At 51.4% G+C, this 24572-nt stretch overlaps 1 protein-coding gene across 1 annotated transcript in view; it reads right to left on the reverse strand.

Moving 5' to 3' along the window:
- The window catches only part of ACOT12 (acyl-CoA thioesterase 12), a 30957-nt gene extending 6944 nt beyond the window's left edge, over positions 1 to 24013 (reverse strand). The window contains 11 exon segments of the mRNA XM_040985884.1: positions 370 to 453; positions 1826 to 1889; positions 2164 to 2219; positions 3740 to 3890; positions 4644 to 4763; positions 6066 to 6245; positions 11529 to 11656; positions 14477 to 14578; positions 18064 to 18124; positions 19420 to 19489; positions 23881 to 24013. Of these exon segments, the coding sequence (XP_040841818.1) occupies positions 370 to 453; positions 1826 to 1889; positions 2164 to 2219; positions 3740 to 3890; positions 4644 to 4763; positions 6066 to 6245; positions 11529 to 11656; positions 14477 to 14578; positions 18064 to 18124; positions 19420 to 19489; positions 23881 to 24013 (1149 nt within the window).
- Positions 24014 to 24572: the final 559 nt, after the last annotated feature.

The following is a 24572-nucleotide window of genomic DNA, read 5'->3' on the forward strand; positions in this document are numbered from 1 at the left end:
AAAATGGCACCAAGTGGAACCTCTGAACTCACAGACTAATTCCTAGGGGCCTGGGACTGAGGAGATGGGGAGGGCAAAGTCTAAGTTGGGAGTGGCTCTAGGGACAGTGTCTGCTCTGGATTCTGAGAGCAGGTGGACCAGGGCAGGGGGAGCTGAAGCCCTAAGCGCCCAGGCAAGCACATGCCAGGTGCAGCTGCGGGAGCCCATATCAGCAGTGTGGAGAGCCAGGCTGGCGAGATGCTCCCCAAAGCGGGTTCCCAGCAGGTTCCTGCTGTTTTCAGAGCAGCAGCAGATGCACCAGGGCCACCATTACCACCCACCAGCACATTGTCACCAGGGGCACCAGTGCAAACTCCCCCACACCCCCACCTTCTCTGCAGTGCTGGTCACCTCCCAGCCGCTTTTGGCTGCCAGTGTTCTGAGCGCCTCCACGTTGCCACGGCTCAGTGCTGCCTAAAACACAAACATTTGAGAAGCGTGAGTTCAGTGGCTGTGATCAGAATGGTTCTGGCTGGGAAACGGGCACTGCTGGGGGAGGTAAGCTGAAATCAAATCGGAAGGACAGTGTGGCACCTAAAGTTACTGCTTCCATGGCAACCGCCAACTTTAGAATCTACACAAAGTAACGACATGCCTGGAAACTACTGGAGTCCTGAGTGAAGACAGTTTCCCTTCAGGCCGATTACAGGAGGGAACCACCAAAAGTTCACAGAAAAGCAAATTAAAAACACGCTTATTTTGGTGCAAGAGGAAAATGCTAACATTCATACATATGTGGGGGTCATTTAAAAATGTTTGGATACACATACCAAAAGGTCTGTGCCTAAATTTCATGTTCTACAAGGAACAAACTTACCTGCTTATCAAAAAAAATAAATAAATAAAAATAAAAAAGCTCTTTAATGATTTGACAGGCTGGGAGAAAGCAAAGAAAGAGGCAGAGAGGTCTGCCACCCAGCCAGCTCAGTTCTCATGTGCCAGCATCAGCCAGGGCTGGGCCAGGCTAAGACCAGGAGCCACTCACGGACTGGGCCATTCTCAGCTGCCTGGCCAGGAGCCACCCCTGGGTGGTGGGGACCCATGGACTGGGCCATCCTCAGCTGCCTGGCCGGGAGCCACCCCTGGGTGGTGGGGACCCACGGACTGGGCCATCCTCCGCTGCCTTGCCAGGAGCCACCCCTGGGTGGTGAGGACCCATGGACTGGGCCATCCTCAGCTGCCTGGCCGGGAGCCACCCCTGGGTGGTGGGGACCCAGGGACGGGACCATCCTCCGCTGCCTGGCCAGGAGCTGATCAGAAGTAGAGGTGGGATTCAACCCCCAGCATGCATATAATAGAAATGGACATGTCAAGCAGTGGGTTAAACTGATGCATAGCAATGCCTACTCCATTTACGTTTTAATTCCATTTCCTATGAACTTTTTGAAGCATCATCAGAATGAATCATCAGAATCAATGCATAACCTGGGGTCCTCTACATTTTTTAATCATTACAGACATGGAAATGACTATGGCTTTGTCATTGTTTGATAAAATTGCAAGCTCGTGGCTGTCATTCAGTACAAATAATGGATGACAGCCCACGTGGCACATCTCGTGGCTCAGGCACATCTGAGAGCAGCCCCTGTGGGTTCACACTTTGAGAGCCGTCCTGGAGTCAGGCTGGACAGAGAGGCCACGGCCGGTCAGCAGTTAGAGCGCTTGCTTCAGTCTAAAAGGCCTGGCGATGGCATGCCCCTTCTCACCCACTGCGGTCAGCTCACCACGATGTCTCTGTCGGTGACAGAGGCTTGTACACCAAGAGGCCCAAGCCACAGGGCGTTACCTGCTTGCTTAGATCCCAGTGGGTGCAACGCGGAACCTCCTCTTTGTGGGAAATGACATATTTTCTGGGAAAAAAAAAGGTAATGGTTTTTTTCCTTAATGTTTAATGCACAACAACAAACCCGGAGATTTTCTTGAATCTGGCAGTTTTGTAGCTGCTCTGTGTGGTGGAGAACAACCATGAAGGACCATCCTGTGGTCTGTATGCAGCCTGCGCAGCCAGGAATCAGCAGGGCCTTCTCTGTTCATACTGGGAAAGCAGAGGCTAGCGAAGGGCTCTTTTTCACGGAGCTTCTCAGAGGAAAGAGGGGCCGCGGCTCCTTCTGGTATTTCCCTTACCTGCCCAGGCGGATTCTCTTGCGTGCAATGGCTCCCCGGTAGCGCCTAACATCATCCTTGAATCAAAATAAAACAGTGAAATTGATAAATTTCCAACTCTCTGCTGATATATTCCTTTCTTTTTTACATTTATTTTTACTTGCATGTCATAATTACAAAGAAAAGGATATATATAGAGAGACAGAGAGAGAATTTTCAATCTGCTGATTCACTCCCAAAATGGCTGCAGCAAGAGCTGAACCAATCTGAAGCCAGGCGCCAGGAACTTCCTCTGGGTCTCTCCCATGGGTGCAGGACCCCAAGAACTTGTGCCATATCCCACTGCTTTCCCAGGTCACCCGCAGGGAGCTGGACTGGAAGTGTAACAGCTGGGACTGGAACCAATACTCTTGTGGATGCTGGCACTGCAAGAGGATGATTAGTGTGACATACCACCATGCTGGCCCCAAATTCTTATTATTAACATTCATTTATTTGTATTAGAAAATAAGATTTAGAGAGAGAGAAGGAGAGACAGAGAGGAAAGATCTTCCACCCACTGATTCACTACCCAAGTGGCCATAAGGGCTGGAGCTGAGCTGATCTGAAGCCAGGAGCCAAGAGCTTCTCCCAGGTCTCCCACACAGATTCAGGATCCCAAGGCTTTGGGCCGTCCTTGACTGCTTTCCTAGGCTACAGGCAGGGAACTGGATGGAAAGTGGAGCACCAGGATACAAACCGGTGCCCACATGGGATCTAGGCACATGTAAGGTGAGGACTTTAGCTGCTGTGCTGGGCCCTAATATTATTAATGACTTACTTATTTATTTGAAAGGCAGAGTTACAGAGCAGAAACAGATTCTCTCATCTGCTGAGTGACTCCCCAAATGACTGCAAAAATGGGCCCTGGATCAGCCTGAAGCCAGGCTCCCACGACTCTATCTCATCTCCCATAGGGGTGGGGGCCCAAGCACTGAGTCATCCTCTGCTGCTTTCCCAGGTGCATTAGTGGTGATGAGGATGGAAAGCGGATTTGATCTGCTGCTTACATGGGATGTTGATGTCACAAGCATTAGTTTAACCCACTGTGCTACAATTCTAGCCCCAATATAAACCTTAAGTAACCTTCTCATAAGCCAGCCAAAGGTTGTTAAGGACAGTGTCTCTGAACTGGTCTGACCAAATCAGAGTCTTTTGTGTAGAATCCACAAAGAGCACTGGCATGGACCAAAGCGCCACCTCACAGCTGTTCTCATTCCCAACACAGAGGCTGTTACACATCAGCTTCACAACACAGCTGCCAGAAGAGGTGACTGGCAACACGGCACTGCAGGACCGGGGACAGTGGGAAGTGAGATAGCAGGTGCAGAAGGGAGCCCCGAAGGTGATGCTGCCCACAGCAGGACGCCTGAGTACAGGGAGCCCCACGGCCTCCATCATTTCAACAGCTGATGGCGAAAGGTCCACTTCACTGGCTCAGGCAGAAGAGAGACAAGAGCTGAAGGGAACAGCGGGCAAGTTGCTACAGGTGGGAGCAGGTGATGGGGAGAGCCCTGTCACCCCAGGTGACTGTGGAACTTATGTGACCATCACCGACCTCCGAGACGGGTTTGATCCTGGGAAGGCTGATGGGCTTGCCCTTGGTGTCGACCGCCTGGTAAATGAGGAAGGCGCTGTTGATGTGCCGGCCACGGCCCTTGGCCCACTCCTGACAGTCAAAGGCCTCCACGCGCACCCCGACTTCCACACTACAAGGGAGAGGCGAGACCATGGGCAAAGCAGCATGTAGGCCTGGCCTCCCCTGCCCACCCTCACCACCTGCCCTTCCCTCCCACCCCTCCACAATAGGGGGACAGGCACAGAGTCTTCCAGCTGGCTCCTTGTGACCTGAGTGTTGGGTTAGTGTGTGCAGGGCTCTGATGTTCCCACCAGACCCTCTGGGTCTCCAGCACATGACAGGCCACCTGGGGACTCCTTCCTAACAGGAGTTCATGAACATATTTAGGTTATGGCAGGGGATCATCCTTAAAAACAATAGTTCTATGATGTCAAGGCATTGAATGCTGAAATTAGGTGGGAGAAATGGGTATTCCATTTCTACATCCAAAATGAAAAAAAAAAAGACTAAAATTAAAGCCTTCTGCTCTCAAGAATTATAAAATTAACTACAAAGTGGTTTGGCCTTCATGGCAGTAAGTTCAAGCCCCCGAGGAGTGGCTGATGGCAGTCCCTGGGGCACTTCAGAAGGTGCAAGATGGAGTCAAACACAATACCAGGATGACAGGTGGCCCATCTGGACCAACTGGGACACACAACTCCAAGAGACACGAGAGTTTACCACCCACCACAATGCTCAGTCCTCAGCAGGCAGAGTTCAAATGTGTGTCCTCGAGTATTAAAAAAAGAATGAATTGGGAAGAACTTCATTAATTTACCTCCAGGCTTAAATAAATAATAAAGGACTGCGTGTGTGCCCACGGGAGCCTGAGCACACGCTTTACCAGGTCTGAAATGTGTTGTTGACAATGGCATTGAAGACAAGGCGGTCTCCAACTGTGGATGGACCCCGGAACTTGAACATGTCCACGGACTTGAGGATGGGGTGTGCCCGGCACAGTCGGCTGAGGGAGACAAGAAACAGCACTGGTTCTCTGGAGCACTCGTGGGAGCTGCTGCCTCGGAAGGCGGTGGCAGGTGAACTACCCCCCGACTCGTGCAGAGCCTCTACTGACTCAAGTGAGCCAAGTCACCAATCATGTGTGCAGGCAGTGGTTCTGGGAAGTACAGTGTCCACAACAAATGGGGTCTTCTTAAGATGCTGCTGCCTCTGCTGCCAGGCCCCAGACCTGCTCGTGTCTGCTCCCTCGGACATCCCCCTGCACTGATCGGAGAGCTACCTTCATTTCGACAGCTGTGACTGCCATCCCAGGACTCCGCCACTCCCTGCAGGAGTGGGCCACCACTGTGGCAGGTGCGATTCACAGCCACTCCTGAGTGTCACCATGAACTGATTCCACCCCCAGGCTGAAAGCTGACCTTTCCACATGGCACGGCTGTTGAAACAGTTACCAACCGTGAATGTTTCATTTCAGAAAGATAGTCCCACAAGTTTCTACATTTTAAATCCACAGTCATTCAATCAAAGAACTGAGCTGACTGCATTATAATTACATTGTAAGTCTTGGTGACAGAAGATGTTCAAGTTCTGTATTGTCATCAGGAGTGACAATCTCCTTTGAAAAACAAGCCCTCTTATTTGTGCATAATTTACAGCAAGCATAACTACAGGGTTCTAACGACAGACATTACTATAGATGTATTAGTAAGACTCTCTTAACTTGGGGGAAGATAAAACATTAACAGCTCGCAATGGTTCACAGACTGTCAGCAGTGTGGACCCTGTGGGCAGGCATCTTCTGCTTACCCAGCATTCCTAAGTCACTCAATGACCTGTGTGGCTCCACTCAAATTTTAAAAAAATTCTTAAAGCAGTCTCCTCTTCCTCATCTTAAAGTTTAATGATTAACCAGAACCTTCCAAGTTTAGATCCAGTTGCAAATTGTCCTCTGAAGGGTTTATAACTAGACTTGACCACTGTCAATTGTAAACACCACCGTCTATTTCAATTGTGCATAAACATTGTCACAGTGAGTTGCAATACTGCAACAACAGTGACAATCCACCAATTTGCAAACTCTTGTTTCATTTTTGGGTGACTAGGTTAAAACATCCACCTTCAAACCCAGGATAGAGTAACCCCAATGCAAGCAATTACAGGACTGGCAGTTTTCTCACTTTGATGCAAAGCACATTTCCTTCAGCCCATGCCTTAATTCTGACTAGCCCAGTAGCCAGATCTATGACCCTGTTTATTCTCTCCCCACTGCGGGGCAAAACCACAAGTCAAGGTCAAAAGCAGGAACCTTGCAGAAATAGTAGCTACCGTCTCCATCCAGGCCATGATCTGGCCACCAAAAGTGTTCCCGTGGTGGTTTGCGTGGGGCGGGAGGACAAGTTCAACGCTCTGCGCAGAGGTGCCCCTTGTTGACACCGATCCCTCTTCTTCAGAAGAATTAAGATCTGAAAGCATAAAACGTTAGTGACTGTGGAGCCCACTGCAGGCCTGGGGCCGGCCATTCTCCTCCTTAGCAGCACGCTCAACGCTGGGATTGTTGACAACAGTTAATGGTTCCCAAGAACATGAAACTACCAGGGTGGTGGCCATCCAAACGGTGGGTCTTCACAGTGAACTGGGCTGAGATAACAGATCAGAACGGGCCTTTACATTTGCAATCCACCGCAGCGTTCTTTTCTCTATTCCGTGGCTTAAAGCGTGCTGAAAGTTGTCCCACTATTACAACACGAAGCACAGACGCTGCCTGTGTCCTCAGGCCCTCTCTCCAGCTCCAGCTAAGTCTCAAATGTCACTACCACCATCAGAAACCCCGCCATGCCCTCTGCCTCCCCAGGGCATCAGTCAGCAGCAGCTCTCCTTCCTCCACACTGTCCAGCTGTCCAGGCATCTCTCTTTGGCTCATTCCCCTCCCGTGGGCTCTCACTGGCACCCTTACTGTAAGCTCTGCTCCTGGGCTGCTCAGCTCAGCCGCTCTCTGACTTACGAGTCTGAGCTCTCTGAGGCACAAACTGGGACATGTTTTTGTTTCATTTACACTCTTGAGCACAGGTCTGCAACAAGCAATTGTTGCAGGAATGGCTACATCAATGCAATAGCCACAGTTCTCCTTTACTTTATATTCATGTGCTTATTCTCAATTGAATATTCCTGGTTTAAAAAAGAGGTTGTGTTGTGGTGTTTGTTTTGCTGTGCTGTGATTGTTGTGAATCTAAGTAAACTGCTACCTTAATTAGAATTAATTGGACTGTGTTTTGACAGCACTGACTCCTGTTTGAGCTGCTTCTTCAAAGACAGGTGTAACCGAGCCTGCTGACTGGCTGATGGCAAGGGGACAGGCCCTCCTGCCCGGCAGGCCCACAGCCACAGGAACCACTGCACGCCCTGGACTACCTTTTCCAAGCTTGTCCTCTGGAAGCTAGGAGACACTTTCTGGGGCATCATGCGCCAGCACCTTCAGAGTCCTGTTTGAGGCCCACGCTGCTGGGCCCCCACTCCCCAGGAGATTTCACTCTGAAGTCAGCTGTCTGAGGCTCTGCTGGTAGGGAAAGCCCTTCGTGGTGGCCTGGCCATGCCTGGACCGTGGAGTGAGGCATGGACTGGTGGGAGCTTTCTGACGCACACCATGGTTCATGCCTAGCACCTGGACACAATTTCCTCTTACCCATACGTCCTGGTTTTCATTTATTCCTCTATTTATTCTCACTTGTGTGTGTGTGTGCACCTCTTGCTGACTAACGAGGACCCACATCTCTGTGTAGCAAAGATGCTGTGACTCCTAATGTTTCGTGTTGGTTCTGTCCCACCTCGGACTCCCGGGCTCAGCTGCCCGCTCTGTCCTAACCTCTCTCAGCACTCTCCCATGTCTGCCCGTCAGCATGTATTCTAGGTAACTCCTTCATCTGTTGTTAAATTCATTCTGTGGGTTTTAAATTTCAGTTACTTATGTATTCCTTTTTAATAACAATTTTTTTTCTTCCTCAAATCTTCCAGGTCATCCTGCTGTTACTGCGTCATATTTTCAGTGCTCCGTCAGCCCTTGAGCCTGCCACCACACTGTCCACGTTTCCTGAGATGAAGCCAGCAGCTGCCTTGCTGTGGGCCTGCAGGGCACCCCGCGCCCAGTGCCTGGTCTACACCCACCTCATGCTCTGGGACAGGCCGCTCCCTTGGCTAGGCTCCTGTGAGTGGTCCTGGGTCTGGGGTCCTGGTCATTTCACCACACGGGGTTTGCAAAGGCTGCTGCGGTCTGCAGGAGGTGTGCCCGCTGACAACACGGGCTTCCCCGGGTCCTCCCACACTAACTGAGGGTTATTGGATCCACTTCAGCCCAACGGCCGTGGGATTGCTACCTCAAACCTGCCCTAGACAAATCCTCCAGGGGCAACCTCTCATGTTCCTGGGGGCTCAGCCGGCCGGGGCCTCCCCAGCACAGCTCGTCTGAGGGGGGCTTCCCTGTCAAACCTGAACGCCACTCTAGCCCCAGCTCCTGCACGGCGAGCCACAGCGCCAGCCCATCCCTACAGCTGCACCGCTGTTTTCTAACCATTTCTGACTTGCAGGTTTTCCCCTATTTTTCTTAGCTCTATCTACAAAGACTTTTGGAAATATTTATTTACAATTACAATTTTTCCAAACATGAAGGCCACTGCTTTGTTATAATCAAAATTGGGCTACTTCCTAAAGTGATGTTAAAAAGCATGAAACACCTTAATCTTGTCCATATACCCTCTTCTCCTTTTTATTGGTTTAAATGCATAATGATCTAAAAATTAAGCTAGTATTGACTGAGGAAATTATCACTGACTCAAATGGTACATTTTGTAAAAATTTTAAAAAACTATCTCTAAAATACAGTTAAACGAAAGACATCAGCTTGCAACTGCATGAGCGCTTCAGTGCGATTCGATGTGTAGGAGTTCATGCTGGAGTGTTAAGTGTGCACATGCGCGTAGCAATACTGGCTGGGGAACCATGCAATGGGCAGGCACAGACACTAAAGCTAGGCTTTTAATTCCATGGCTTTGAATCCCTTCTCAACGCTCCTGTGCACAGGTAACTCTGAAATGACTGTAAGATTTTAAAAAGTCCTACGAGGGGACCTGGCAGGTACTTGGCAGCTGCTTGGCGGAGGGGGTGTTGAAGGCCACCCGGTTCCTGGGGACCAGGGGCAGTGCGGCCTGGGGCCGTGGGGGAGCTGTGTTCGGGCCCTGCTGCGGAGCCTCAGCTGTGCCGTGTAACACACGGTGTGCAGGTGACCCACGGGCAGGAGCACGCCGCATCGCAGGTAATTGCTAACCAGAGATACAACAGGGTCGCCTTGCCCAGGAAGCTATTCAGGCTCCCAGTCCTCTTTGGGTTCAGGCCAGTGAACAGGACTTGCTCTCTGTGTGGGTTGAGCACAGTCAAGTTCAATGTGTGCACTTTGGATGTTCTCAAAGGATTGCATCATCGTCCTGCCTGGGCAACTTTGACTCTGGGTTCGCGGATCAGGACCTCGCACCTGGAGCCTGGTCCTTCTGACCTCCGTCCTCTTTCTGCAAATCCAGACAGGGCCGCTCAGGAGAACGCTCTTGGGGTCCCAGTCCTGGCTGAGAACTGGATCAAAATGCCTCCAGTTTTAGTTTTCCCTCTGCACCATGCTTCCAAACAATGGCTCCAAAGACCGCGTCGTTCAGAAAACACAATCTCTGTATTTTCTTTTTCCTTCTAACAGTTTGCAACCAGATCCAAGTCCCTCCCTGTGCTAACAATACTTATGTCCCTCATATAGCATTTTGGAACAAGTTCCAATCTTTTATCTCTGAGATTCCAACTCATACAGAATTCTGTATTTTCAGGGTCTAATGGAGACTGGGTTACCGGGAAACAGAGAAGCACTGCAGCACACAGCTCTACTCCCGAGTTAAAGCAGGCCCCACTGAGGCTGTTCTACACGCCTCGACCATCCGACGCTGGCTTCTCTTCCTCCCCCCATCCTACGACGTCACGACACATGTGGACAGCAGAACGTTAGAACCGTGACTGCAGCTGAAGGACTGTATCACTGTGTTAACACAAGCAAAACGAGGGAAAGGGGAAAGCCCCATGCCCACAAAACTGTAAAATTGAAAACGATAATAAATAATACAAGAAGAATCCTGGTTTTCTGAAAACACAGTTCAGCAACAGAGCTGAAGATATTCATCTGCTCAGAAACAGAATCCTTCAGCTGCAGGGGCCACAGGCCGATGAAGCACTTGCCGTGGCATTGCAGGTGTCGGGCCCACCCACTCCTTAACAGGAACTGCTCTTAAGTTCTGTGGTGCTTTGAGGGCTCTGGTGGTTAATGCAGTTTTCAAAAACATCAATGGCTTTAGGATAAAATTACATTTTGTGCAGAGGATTGTGGAATAATCTATTTTAAGGCAAACTATAAAAAAAGTAATTGTGAAAGCAGAGTTTGAGAATATACAGGCATCAGCACTGTGCCGTGGGTTATGCCTCCGCTTGCAGGACTGGCATCCCACATGGGTACCAGTTTGTGCCTCGGCTGCTCCACTTGTGATCCAGCTCCCTGCTGATGCACCTGTGAAATCAGCTGAACGTGACGCAAAGGGGCGCCTGCGGGACACCCAGACGAAGAAGCGTCCGGCTCCTGGCTTTGGCAAGCCCAGCCCTGGCTGTCTGTGGCCATTTGGGCAGTGAACCAGCAGACAGATCTCTCTTTCTCTTTAACTCTGCCTTTCACACAAACTAAAGTAAAAACTAAAACGTTTATAGTTCTAAACTGAACTACAGTCATGTTGAGCTGATCTGACCAACCTAGCACCCTGCTGAAGCTGAGGGGCCTGCATGCCTGCCTCACTCCCTCTGACTGCGTGCAGCTGTTCATCCAGAAGCCTCTGCCATTCAAAATGCCGTGTGTGTGTGTGTGTGTGTGTGTGTGTGTGTGTGTGTACTGTTTCTGTTGATGGTGCAACTTGCACAGCACTGGAAGAAGGCAACATAGCTAGCCATGATCCCCTGGCTCATGCGTCCTTGCAGGTGAGGGTCCTTGCAGCCCGAGTCATGGCTGTCCTGGGCCTTTCCCCCCTCACCAGAGGGACCCTGCTGCAGGGGCTCCCTCAGCTCCTCCCAGGGTCCGAGGTGCCAGAAGCCCAGCTCCGACCGAGTCGTGCCCCACTGTGCCAACCCTCAGGTAAGAAGTGGCAGCGAGCACAGCACCTTTGGCCTGCCCTGCCTGCTATGGTGCAGGAAATGGGGGCATCTTTCATTCCATTTTCCCAATCCCCCTTGGGAGCTCCCTCCCATGACCTCACTTCATCTTTGTACCAGTCTAATCCTTCAAGGCCTGTATTCTTCCCAACTGACACCGGTAATTCTGGTCACTTTGGCCTCAGCGAGCTCAGGAAAGCAAGGCACAGGGCTTGGTTACCCACACCAAGAACTGCAAAGAAGACTCAGAGTGGCCTCAGGCTAGCCAGGGCCCACTGGCTGCAGGAGGCAGTCGGGGAGCCCGGGAGCAGTCCACTGCAGGACCCCAGCTCGGGTGCCTCCATCACCCCCCATGGGTGCTGTCTGCCTGGCCTGTACTGTGGAGGCCCCTGGACTCCTTCCTCACCACCAGTTCCCTGCAACCTCCTGCCCTGGAGACCCCATGGATCTCTCCCCACCGGCAGGTTTGCTGTCCTGAGTGTGGCATCAGCAGGACGGAGCCGGGCCAAGGGCAGAGCGGGGCCGGAGGTGGGATCACTGACCCTGCCCCGCAGACGTGTGGCTCTCCCGCATCAGGTTGTTGAAAGTGTCTTCGTGCTGCAGCCGCACTTTCCTTCGCTCAGAAGCCAGGTGATGTTCCGCATGGTCTTGTTCCGTGAGAAGCGTGACTGGCTTTAAACAGACCTGCAGTAAAGAAGCATTTTTGTCTTTGAATGCCTTACGTCAGCAGAGTACAATGTGAACCTCTCCCCACCAAACTCAAGCAAGTAGAATATCACGGGAGCTTTCACTGAGCACGTGTTGTCCCATTTTATTCCCTTAAAATACTTTCAAATTAAAAAAAATTAAGAGAGGCTTAATTACTTCTTCATATAATAAGACATATAAATGGTTTCCCTGCTCTATTTTCCTTGATTTTAATAATTTTAGATAGGACCACAAACTCTACAATCTTCAAATGAGTGAATGAGGAGAGGGACTTGGCTCCCCCTGGACTTTTTTCAGGCAATGTTTCCTGGGGTGACCATCTGGCCCAGCAGCGGAGACACCTACACCCACATCCGGGTGCCGGGCCTGCTGCCTCCCGTCTCCGGCTTCCTGCTAAGGCAGTCAGGGAGGCAGCAGCTGACGGCGCTGCCACCAGCCACCCGTGCAGGAGAGCTGGCTTGAGTTCTGGGTCCTGGCTGTGGACAAGTGCTACTAACTGCAGGTGACAGGAACATGAGCCAGTGGATCCAAGTTCTGTCTTTCTCAAGTAAATAAATAAGCGTGTGAAAAAGGACTGTGTGTGTTTTTTCTTAATCTTGTGGAATTAAGGCATCCAAAGGTTGAAAATAAAGATGTTTTAAAGGAGGTTATCTTGTGCCAAGGGAAGTCCCAAATTATAACTTTGATCTTGTGAGGAAATGGAAAGACTCCATGTGTTCAAGTTTTAAGCAACCTCCAGAGACCTGCAAACAAGCAGCAGCAGAGCCCGAGCGCTGCCTGGTGACTCAGCGGTGTGACAGGACGGGGCACGTGCAGGCTGGTACTGCCCTTGGCCGAGAGGATGAACAAGCCTGTGATGACAACATGCCGTGTAAAGTCCACAGCTCCACAGGGAGCTTGTGTGACCTGTGCACTGTGTAGCCAGACAGACGGCACTGGCCAGTGCTCCAGGCAGCAGGGTACCAAAGACTGCTGGGTCAGTGAGCACCTGAGACCGGGACATTGTGCTTAGGCGCTGGGCGCAACCTAATCCACAAAGGCCAATTCCATCCCGGATCCCTCGCTTTGCAGAGAGGCCCGGAGACCCTGCAGTTCAAACCAGCCCCTGGCTTCTCAGGACCAGCTGGAAATTAAGTCAGCTTGGACAAGGGCTCAGGAACCAAGGATGGGAGCCCATTGCTGGGAGCCAGGCCCGCCATCTGGCCCGCAAGAGGACAGAGGGTGTCCTTTCTGTTCTCACTCCACACTCCTGAACTTGGCAGTGAGCAGGCGGAGGCCCCAGGGGAGAAGGGTGGGAGTGTGGCTAATGTCCACCACTTGTTTGAACTCTTGGTAGGGGTATTCAGAAAAACAGAACGGCTGGCAAGAACCACGCCAAGGCCTGAGCTGTTGGGGAACAAGAGATCCTAGGGTGCCTGGTCAAGGTGCTGATTCTAACTCAGTGGCTCTCAGACACAGCCCAGAAAGCTGTGTTTGATCTGAATCTCAGTTTGAAAAGCAACATGCTTGGGATGAACTTGTCGTGGGCCATGCTGACTGTCAGGTATATATAGAGAAGTGTCCTGGGTTCAAAGCCCTGCGCAGGGACCCTGCTACCACAGTGGGCTGCCTCGCCGCCTCCTGACCCAAGCGACAGCGGCTGTGCTGCAGCTCCGTGGGCTCTGGGGGCACACTGCTTTGCCCAGGTGTCTTCAGGGCTGCAGGCAGGTTGAGCAAGACAATTGTGGGGGTAGTAAGAAGCATGCCTTTGGCCCCCACGAGGAGCTGGGAAAAGCCACTGGGCCAACAGATTTACATTTTCATTGGAATTGTAACATCCTAAAAATGCTTATGCTAAATGCGGACCCTCTCGGGACACCCTGACCCCCAGCAGCCTGCGGCCCGCAGAGCAGACCCCTGCCCAGGCAGGTGGCTGTGCACACACACCAGGCTAGGCTGGCCTTCCAAGAGGGCCTTCACTCCAGATGCTGTGAAGCTCATTTTAAAATTTCAGTGACTCAGCAATTCTTAGTTTTTTTTTCTTCAGGAAGCAAAAATAATTGGACCATAATATGTAACTGCTTCCTAAATTTCTCCCTTTTTTTAAAGTAAGATTTTATTTTCACTCAACTTTGAGTAACATAACCGCTAAAGGAAAGCAGCATGCTGTGTGTGAGCCAGTGACGGGGCTGGCGTTGTGACGCTGCCCTCTGAGCTGCTGCGTGAGCATCCCGTGTGGGTCCTGCCTCAAGCCCCAGACCCCCACTTCCCAGGCAGCCCTCTGTAACGCGCAGGAGTAAGAGTGGAAGGTGGACAAGGGCTTGGTCCCTTCCACTTACATGGGAGACACAGAAGCAGTTCCTGGCTCTCTCCAGCGCAGCTCAGGCCGCTGCAGCCGCTGGGGAGTCAACTAGCAGATGCAACATCTCTTTCTGTAACTCTTGCTTTTCAAATAAGTAAAACAAATCTTTAAAAAAATCAGGGGTTGTCCTTTTCTTCTTAGGCACAAAAAGTCCATAATTTCATAATACAAATTTGTAACAGTTTAGAAAAACATATGAAAGCATTTGGAAGTGTTAATGGAAAAGGGGAACAACAGAGAACTATTCTGCTTAAAAAATTGTGGATCGCACGCATACCAAAGATCCATAAAAAAAAAGATGTATTACGAAAAAGCTGTGCATAGATTTAAAAAAAATGTTTATGCCAGCTTAGCGGATCTCCCATCCCATCCTCTGGAAGTGCCCTGGGCCTGGCGGTGAGTGAGAGCGGACACCATCACATAGGAGAGCAGACACTGTTTGCGCAGGCACCTACCTTCTCTTTCCCAACTGGCTTGGTGACAAACGTCGAGAAAGCCACACTAACAAGTTTCTCAATGCCAGTGAATGTGTCCTGTACCATGACCTTAATGCTGATCTGAAAGAAAAAGAACAATAAACAAACGTGCAGTCGCCCAGATAACGGGGTAGACTGTAGCATTCCAAAGGCAAGGGCCACACAGCTGTTCTCAACTTTGCTTCACAAGTTAAAGCAGCGTTGGATTGCAGTGTGAGGCACTACCGTACTATTTTTTTGAACCATGTTCTATATATAACTATTTTTTTTTCACCAGAGGAAAAACATACCTGCCAAGGAAAATTCATGGAGTTTGCCTCACCACAGCAAGTATTATCAGTAATACATCACCCAGAGATGAGACAGACCAGCCTTCAGCTGAACTTTGTTCTGGTTTTACATACTCACAATGAGATGTACATGCACATTGGAATGTACACGATCTCGCTGTCATACTATTTACATCCTCTTTATAATGGCAGTGTATGACAAGCACATCATTACTACCAAATGTGCTTTTGAAAACAAGGTATGAACAACTGCCCCGCGGGCCAGGAAAGGAAGGGCCATTCCCCAGAGACCATGAGACGGGCCCTGCTCCCCACAGCCTGTAACAGGAGTGCCCCACTCCCCACAGCCTGTAACAGGGGTGCCCCACTCCCCACAGCCTGTAACAGGGGTGCCCATTCCCTGCAGGCTGTAACAGGGGTGCCCATTCCCTGCAGGCTGTAACAGGGGTGCCCATTCCCTGCAGGCTGTGAGAGGGGAGCCCCATTCTCTGCAGGCTGTGAGGGGGAGCCCCATTCCCCACAGCCTGTAATAGGGGTGCCTCATTCCCCACAGCCTGTAATAGGGATGCCCCATTCCCTGCAGGTGGTGAGGGGGGCCCCATTCTCCACAGACTGTAATAGGGGTGCCTCATTCCCTGCAGGTGGTGAGGGGGGCCCCATTCCCCACAGCCTGTAATAGGGATGCCTCATTCCCTGCAGGTGGTGAGGGGGGCCCCATTCCCCACAGACTGTAATAGGGGTGCCCCATTCCCTACAGGCTGTGAGAGGGGGCCCCATTCCCTGCAGGTAGTGAGAGGGGAGCCCCATTCCCTGCAGGTGGTGAGGGGAGCCCCATTCCCCACAGCCTGTAATAGGGATGCCTCATTCCCTGCAGGTGGTGAGGGGCCCCCATTCCCCACAGACTGTAATAGGGGTGCCCCATTCCCTGCAGGTGGTGAGGGGAGCCCCATTCCCCACAGCCTGTAATAGGGGTGCCTCATTCCCTGCAGGTGGTGAGGGGCCCCCATTCCCCACAGCCTGTAATAGGGGTGCCTCATTCCCTGCAGGTGGTGAGGGGAGCCCCATTCCCCACAGCCTGTAATAGAGGTGCCCCATTCCCTGCAGGTGGTGAGGGGGCCCTATTCCCCACAGCCTATAATAGGGGTGCCCCATTCCCTGCAGGCGGTGAGAGGGGGCCCCATTCCTCACAGACCGTGAGACGGGGGCCCCCATTCCCCACAGCCTGTAATAGGGGTGCCTCATTCCCTGCAGATGGTGAGAGGGGAGTCCCATTCCCCACAGCCTGTAATAGGGGTGCCCCATTCCCTGCAGGTGGTGAGAGGGGCCCCATTCCCCACAGACCGTGAGACGGGGGCCCCTGTTCCCCACAGCCTGTAACAGGGGTGCCCCATTCCCTGCTGGCGGTGAGAGGGGGGCCCATTCCTTCCATCCCCTCCTGTCTCTGTGTGTCTCTGAGGGCAGGCATGCATCACTGCCTGGGCCTCTGTGCCCTTGCTGTGTTTCTCAGGAATGATGGAAAGGTGACCTGGTGGTGAGGCTGCCGGGAGCTGGGGGTCTCTGCCGCTCTGCTCCCCAGGGGTGGTCTGACCTGTGGGCTAGTAGCCGTCTCCTCCAAGTGTCCCCATTAGCACTGCTGTCCTGGGGTTCCGGGCAACCTCTAGTATCTCAGGCTGGTGCTGTGTGACCAACCACAGAGCTGTTTCTGTGTATACATCCAGCAGCGACACAAACAGCCAACACTCCATGAAACAACTGGCATTTATTCACATTCATACTCATCATCTATTTAATATGATGTATTCTTAATACTTAAGCATTAAGTATTAATTTAACAATAAGTATCAAGTATTTAACATTATTATTCAATATTAAGTATTATTTTATATTGCACATATTTAATATTATTAAATATTAAGTATTATATAAGGGAACCAAGTGCTGATAAACCCAAAGTAAGCCATCTTATCCTGACTCTACACAGCTTTACAGGTTTAGAGAAATATTCAATCAATAAAACGTCGAACAGTACAAACAAACCAGCATTTATGGGCTGTGGGTGTTAAAAACCAACTCTGGATGCCAGCTTGTACAAAAGTTGACTGAGCCTGATCGAACAAGTCTAAAACACGCCATGGGGACACGTGCTGTGTCCTGAGTGAGTCTGTAAGGTGGGCTTAAACCTGAGGACCACGGACAACAGGCACCATGGGAAAAGGGACCCAGAGAGAACCTCACAGCTCCCAGAACCTGGGCCTGGAAACATCAAATTCACAGATCCGGCAGCTCAAAATGCCCAGCAGGAGTGAGAGCAGGTCGATGGCACAGCTCCATCTCCCTGCTGAAGACAGTGAGACAATATCGGCCACAGCCAAGAGAGAGTAGACACCATGTGGGGACGCCAGTCGCAGCCGAATGCCGGGACACCTACACCTGTCACAGAGACACCTTCCACATCCCGGGATGGCGGGGCACTGAGTTCTGCTCCTAGCTGGAATGTCCTCCAAACATGGAGGCAGAACAAACGAAACCTGAAAAAGTGTCACAAGCAGACTTATGCTATAAGAAAAATCCTTCAGAGGAAAATAATACTGGGGAAAGTATGAACATTGACAAGAGAATGAAGGCAAGAAGAGGCCAATCCTTGTGTGTCGGAAGACATAAAATATGTCATTCTCAGTCTCCTTTCTCCAAAAGAGAACTGACTCTCTAGAGCAAAGATGACAACCTACCAAACAGTTTAAAATACGACAAGCGAAGTGTCTGATGACAACAGTACAGGGCCTAGAGTGTGGGAAGGTTACCACTGCCTGTTTACAATGGTAGAACAGTGCTGGAAGGCCGGCTGGCTCATAGCAGTCTGAAGAACCTAGATGTTTCCTGCTTTTGTGATTCTGCCTTAATGGCTTGGCCGGGGGCTATGTGAACTCCAGGCCTGACAGTCTACGTGACAGCCGGCAGGACACCTGGCAGGTCACGTAGGCAGACCACTCCTCGGGAAGGAGAGGGCCAGCACATCCTCCTGAGGCAAGTGCCTTCCGGACAGGACACCTGTCTTAGGCCTCTCACTGGGGCTGCCGCCATGACATGTATCTGTGGTGATGTCACTGGTCTGGGGGACCCTGTGCTGACTGCCCCAAGGAAAGGGATCTGTGAGCCCAAGGACAGACTCTGGAGCCTGGGGCCCCTCCTCACCCAGTGCCTGGGGCTTGGGTGGTGGCCGCCTGGGGCTTGGGTGGTGGCCATCAGCAGGCAGCAAAAGCTGGAAGCATCTCTTACCTCCATGCTTGTACTGAACGCCCTGGTGACTTTGGCTTTGATGGTGATAACTTGTCCAACTCTGGTAAAAACAAAAGGGACAACTCAGTCAGCCTGGCACATGTCATTTCAGATGCCAGGCGGGGGCCAGGCTGCAAAGTTGCCCTAGTATGCCCATGGTGCTCATGTGTGGAATGTTGGGGACAGAGCTGAGTGCAGAACAACTGTGTCCACCACCGGATCACACGCTTGCTCCGTGGGCGGCTGCCCCCTCTGGAGCAGTCAAGGCGTCCGCCAAGGCCACGAGCGTGCACACGGGGATTCCACACTGGCTGCTGGCCGTGGAGCAGCTCTGCGTGGGAGGTTAGGACACACACACCAGCAAGTCTACAAGGCCATGTTTAATCTCTGCTAACAGAAGGATGATACGCTTTACCCCTGAGAGGAAGCAAGCAAACAGCTCCCGCTGTCTGGGAGCTCCAAGGCTGCGTGTCTTCAGGCCCGGGGGAATCAAGCCATCCTCACATCAATTCTGAGATTTAACAATGAGCTCACAAGTAAGGCACAGGGCACAGAACATGTGCATCCGGGACGCCACAAGCCAGTACAGAATCGGGCAAATGCTGCGTGGACAGATAACCAGTCTCAATAAACTCAACAGAGAAGAAGGGGAAATGGCTAAAGTTACTAAATGCTGAAACACACTTAAAACAGAAACCATATTGGACTCTGATTCAATGAAGCAATTATTGAAATTTTTTAAATGACTGTTTTGGAAATCATAATCTACATTAATGGTATTGTGATGGTATTATTTTTTTTAAATCCCTGATATTTTAGAAATATTTGCAGATGATGCCTTGAAGCTGCTTAAAAATAGGGTGTGAGCCTGCAGGAGAGAAGGGCAGGCATGTGGGTGGGGGGACGGCTGGCATGTTAGGGCACTGGGCAGTGGGGAGAGGGCAGATTGCACGACTCTCAAATTTTATGTGTATCTGAAATATTTGATGACATTTCCCACAGTTAGCACATAAGTGCTTCCACACATAAAAGGTTTTTCATAACTGACCAATTTTTACGTAGATAAATTAGTGTCCATCCATCAATGTGATGATGAAATCCCCCATCACAAATACACTCACTGTCACTGCTTATTTTTCCAATGAAAGCAGCCCTGTGCTTCATGCCCTAAGATGCCTCATGGGAAGAATTGCTTCTGAGCAAAGCGAAGCCCAAGTTTACACTCATAGAACTCACTGCAACAGGCATTAGATGGTTGTTTTTGCTGATTCAGATCGGGTCAGATGATATTTCAGTAAAAATGATCAGTGACAGCCAATGGATGGGATACAGGGGGGACACAGTGAGGCCTCTTACCTCGCCGTCTCCTCAAACTGGATGTCATCTACAGAGGCCGTGACACAGGAAACCCCGGCATGCTTCTCAGCTGCAAAAGCAAGTCACACACACACACACACACACACACACACACACACACAGGTGCTGCATTAGTGGTTGTTTGAATATTTTGGCATAAAGGAAAAAGAACAAAATATAAGTGATATATTTCAGTACCACATCTCTCACTCGCTCCAGCACCCCTGTGCCCACACTAGCACACAGTTCCTTTGTCAATAAATCGCTGCACTGTGCTTATGGCATGTTGCCCTCAACTTGTAATTATATGGATTTTGTTTGAAATTCAACACCAATACCTAGTGAATCTCACTATTTGTGAGGGTCGTTTCAGCAGGTGGTACAGACTTCATCTATCTGTCAGGTACTATCCTTCTGAAAAAGCAAAGCTTTACAGTGTCTAGTCTGAATAACTGAGCTGAATACATTGGGAACCCCTGGCCACTGTGAGCACCGAGCAGCTATGCGCTGCCTCATGTGAGACACAGCATCCGGGAGCAGTGCCAGGCAGAGTGGGAAACACACTGCTCCCGGGAGACAACCTGCAGAACGCTGGCAAACACGTAATGTGAGCTGAGTGGACAGCAAGCGGCACAGCAGGACCCCAGGTGTGAGTGGCAGAGCTTCTCAGCTCAGGATTCAGTGTGAGGAAGAGAACTGGGATGCACCAGACTCAGCAGTGCGCAGGGGCAGTTCAGTTCAATGCATCAAACAGTCGCTGGATGCCGGCCACCAGACCGCGCCAGTCCTGCTCCTGAAGCAGCTTACTGAGAGCCCAGCCATACCCACTGTCCTCCCAAAGCTCCAAATTTCCAAATTGCAACGCATGCTGTCAAACACGCACTCCAAGTGTGATAAACACGCACATGAGTGCTTGGGGTGAGGAGGTTAGAAAGCTGTTCTTAGGAACAAGATCTTACACATACACCCACACGAGTCATCAATGTTGAAAGACTTAAATAACTAAAATGCAATACTAATAGATTGACTTTATGTTGTACAAAGTTGTGTTCTAGTGTGTGTATATGGCATTAGGTGTTTATAACGGAGTATTAAGAAACACACTCACTATAGTAGGTACAGTTGATTATGCATTTACTGTTGCCTGTGCAGTGAGCTAAGTACTGATAAACAACAAGTACCTGAGCTCTGTGGTCTGAATGTGGCTTCAGTCTGCCAAAACTCGAATCAGTTGCTGGCACTGTGGCACAACATGTTAAGCCTCTACCTGTAGTGCTGGTGTTCCATAGGGGTGCCAGTTTGTGTCCCAGCTGCTCCACTTCCAAACCAACTCCCTGCTTATGGCTTGCGAAAGCAACAGAGGATGGTCCAAGTCCCTGGGTATGCCCGGAGGCAGCTGCTGGCCCTGGCTTCAGATTAGCCTAGCTGTTCTCATTACTGCCATTTGAGGAGTAAACCAGTGGATGGAAGATCTCTCTCTTCTTTCTATAACACTGTTTTCCAATAAAAATAAATCTTTAAAAAAATAATTAGCTAATATAGCAGCATTGGGAGATGGGACCTTTACAAGGAATTCAAGTCATTTTCTGCAAACTGGGTTAGTTTTTGCAAGAGTGGGCCATTATAAAGAGGGTCATCTTCTCCATCCCCTCCCTCTCTTCTGTACATTGCCCTCTGCCATGAGGCCTTTGCCAAGAGCCAATCAAATGCCAGGGCCACACTCTTGGGTTATCCAGCTTCCAGGGTCTGTAATTCTTGTTATGAATGAATGCTATCTTCTTAGAAGTGTCATGACATGAATTTAATAAAACTGGCTTTTTTGCTTCTTGGATTTTTCTTTGTATATCACTAAAAGCAGAAAAATCCTACAGTGATTTCTGATTTCTTGAGGATGCACAGAGAAGTTAAAGAATGATAGTAGACTGAGAGGTTAGAGCTCAGGTAGGAGATGATAGCTGATAAAAATAGTGGAAACACTCCTTCCACCTTCAACTAATACGAATGGAGAGCCTGTGTTTCATGAGCCTCATGTCAGACGCTGCAAATACAGTGATGCTGGCATCCTAACGGAGTGTAATGGAGGAGTTGGGGCCATTGGGAAGGGGAACCCAGGCGAAGATGGCCAGGTCCCTGGAGGCACTGCAGGTCCTATGACAAGGGCTGCAAGTGGTCACTAAGGTACCTGAAGAAGCCACTTTGCAGGGAAAAAGGCACATTTCTGCTTACAGTTTACAATCAAAAGGGCCAGGAGCCAGGAATTCAATCTGTTGTTTCCACATGGCTGATAGGTACCGCCAAGGCAGACACTAGTAAGAAAATGGAGTGGAAGAGCAGGGGCCAGGGCTTGAACCCACATACTCTGAAATGGGGTGGGGCGTCCCAGGGAGCACCTCAACCACTGAACCCAATGCTCACACCCCACCAAAGTCTAAGGGATTCTTCCAGCATGGCCAAGTGTCTCTCATATCAGCGAAAAACATCTCCCACAGGTAGCAACTACACACTCTAGGTGGAACATTAAAGAAAAGCAATGTAAGGCTACTGAGAAGTGAACAGCTGCAGACTGGATACACTTAGAACACAATGCCTCAGCCACACACTGGCCCTGGCTTCAGCGGTGTCTCCCTGTCCCCTCCCGGTGCTAACACAGGCTTTCTCTACATTTCTCAACTTGGTGATAGAGTTCTGTAATATTGGTAATATTACCAGTTACTGTATTAGCAGCCATCATATACCTGTTCAGGTGCAGAGGAATGAGAACATTCTATGATCTAGCTGAGTGACCACAGAAATCTCTGCAACAATTGCAGGAGGCAACTGTTGAGTCAGACACCTGTAAGAATTCATTTCAGCAGCCCTCCCTGGCTGCCAGGAGTCTCTTCCCCGAGGAGGTGACAATGACGGTGAGCTGTGATGCATGGGAAGGGCCAAGAGTGTGGAAACTGTGAGAAGAGCAGGTGCAGAGGCCCTGGGTGCAGAAGAGCATGGCCCATCCTGGGAACACTCAGAAGGCTGGTGCAGTGGGGCATAGTGAACCGGGGATAAAGAGCCACTAGGTATGTGGTGTGAGTTCAGAGCTGTGTTTACGCCCAATGTCTCTCTGGGCAGCACAGTCAGGCTTACGTCCCCTGGAGCGACACCCTGTCCTAAACTGGATCTGGGGGTTTGCCTCACATGCATGCATTCTTGGCTGGCTACATTCAACCCCAGACAGCACGCAGGAAGGATGGCAGAGGCCCGGGTGGTGTGACTGCCATTTCAAAGGGCCCTCTGTGCAGAAGACAGCTTTCAGGATGAGGTAAGTCTGGTGGAAGTGAGGTCCAACAGGACTTTCGTGGCAGACAGCTGCAGAAGTCTGTGGTGATATAAATTCTTTCCCTCCACTAGCTTCTGGTCTTGGTCCACGAAGGCCAAGGAGAAGGGCAGGGAAGAATGGACAAAGCCAAAATGGTTTGTCAAGAGAAAGCAGAGCAGCTAAAGCCCTGGCAGGAGGAGAGCTGCCAGCCATGCCCGGAGGGGTCCCTGAGGAGAGTGCAGTGTAGGGCTAAAGGCTTCTGGCTTTTCACAGCCCAGGAGAGCCCATGGTTCTATGATGCAATAGGGACAGCACAGACACCCCCAGGTCTTTAGTGGGTCAGCTGCAGCAGCAGGGGAGCCCCTGCTGGCCAGGGCTGGCACACACCTGAACCCCAGCATCACCCTTATGGAAGCCCTAGCCTGACACCACCAGGCTTTCTGAGGCTCAGCCCCAGCTCCCCTGCCCAGCAGCATGCTTCTACCTGGGACTCTCTCGCGCTCTCTGCTGCTGATCACCCATCTGAAGGTGAACAGACGAGGCCAGAGACACAGGCCATCCACTTAGGGAAAAGCACCACTTCTCCTGCTTTCCAGCCTGCTGCTGCCACGCAGCTACCAGGCTCCCAAGGTCCTGATGCAGGGACCCCAGGCAGAAACCACTTCCCTCACAGCCCCAAGCCCTGTCTAAGGTTTCACTGAGCTGCCCTAACAACACCGGGGATGGGCAGCTTCAATAACAGAAGCCATTTTCCCCAGTGCAGGAGGCTGCTGGCTCCTCCAGCGAGGTGCCCCTGGTTGAGGTACTGACCAGGCTCTCTTTCTGGCTTGTAGGAACCACTGGCTTGCCAGGGACTCTCACAAAGACTCGGATCCTCTGGTACCACAACTCCCTCTCTTTGACTCCATCTAATCTTAATCTTTACTCCAAATACAGCCATGCCCTTGCCCTGTCCCGCCTTCTTCCCTGTACCAGGTCCTCCTGTGCCCCATCATCGCAACCCGATTCCCTCCCTGGGTGCCAACCCAGGACCCTCTGTCAGGTCACATCCCCTGGCTCTGTCCCTCCTCCTTCCCCGACCCCAGTCCTCTCCTCTGGTCCCAGCACACACTGGTTCCACCATCCCTCCTCAGCTCTCCCCTCCCCCACCCCCGCCCCGCGCCTACCGGCCAGGCAGGCAGCAGCGTCGACCCACTTGAGCAGCTGCCCAGCGCTAAGCTGGCCGCGGGCGTCAGCGTGCGCCGGCTGGATGGCCTGGGTCATGAGCACCTCGCTGCCCAGCGCCATCGGTCTCTCCATGGCCGCGCCACGCAGCCCAGTGCGCCCACTGCGCCCGCCTGGCTCAGTCTGCCCTACTCCAAAGGGCGCGGGCCGCCGGCCCTGCTGTTGCAGAGGGCAGAGGTCGGCCCGGAGGAGGGCAGCAGTCTCCAGAGAGCCACAGGGCCCCCTGCAGGGCCTTGGCGCACCAAGCCGGCTGGGTGTTCAGCCCAAGTTTGGTGCACAGAGCTACCCCAGAGCGCGCTGGGCAGGGGCACAGCCTCCACACACACCACTTCCCTAACCTGTGTTGTGCGTGCTGCCTTGCCTGGGTGCTTGCTTGGGGTCTCCCTGGTTGAAGGTGCTCACCCTTCAAGCTCCCAGCTCAAAATCCACCTTGTGGTGTCCTAAACGGCTGGCGCTTTCTCCCCCATCCGTGCCGGGGGCATGTCAAACCCCCAGCCCGGGGGCACAAGGACAGAGATGCGGGTCATCTCCCTTCTCTTTGTGATGATCTCTCGTGACTGAGGGCAAGGACCCTCTGTGCACACAGAAGCCCACCTTAGAGTCAGGTGTATCTAGGTGGGCAACCATGAAGTCT

This window comes from Ochotona curzoniae, unplaced genomic scaffold (assembly GCF_017591425.1).
Source record: "Ochotona curzoniae isolate NIBS_2020 unplaced genomic scaffold, NIBS_Ocur_1.0 contig_4501, whole genome shotgun sequence".
Classification (NCBI taxonomy): Eukaryota; Metazoa; Chordata; class Mammalia; order Lagomorpha; family Ochotonidae; genus Ochotona; species Ochotona curzoniae.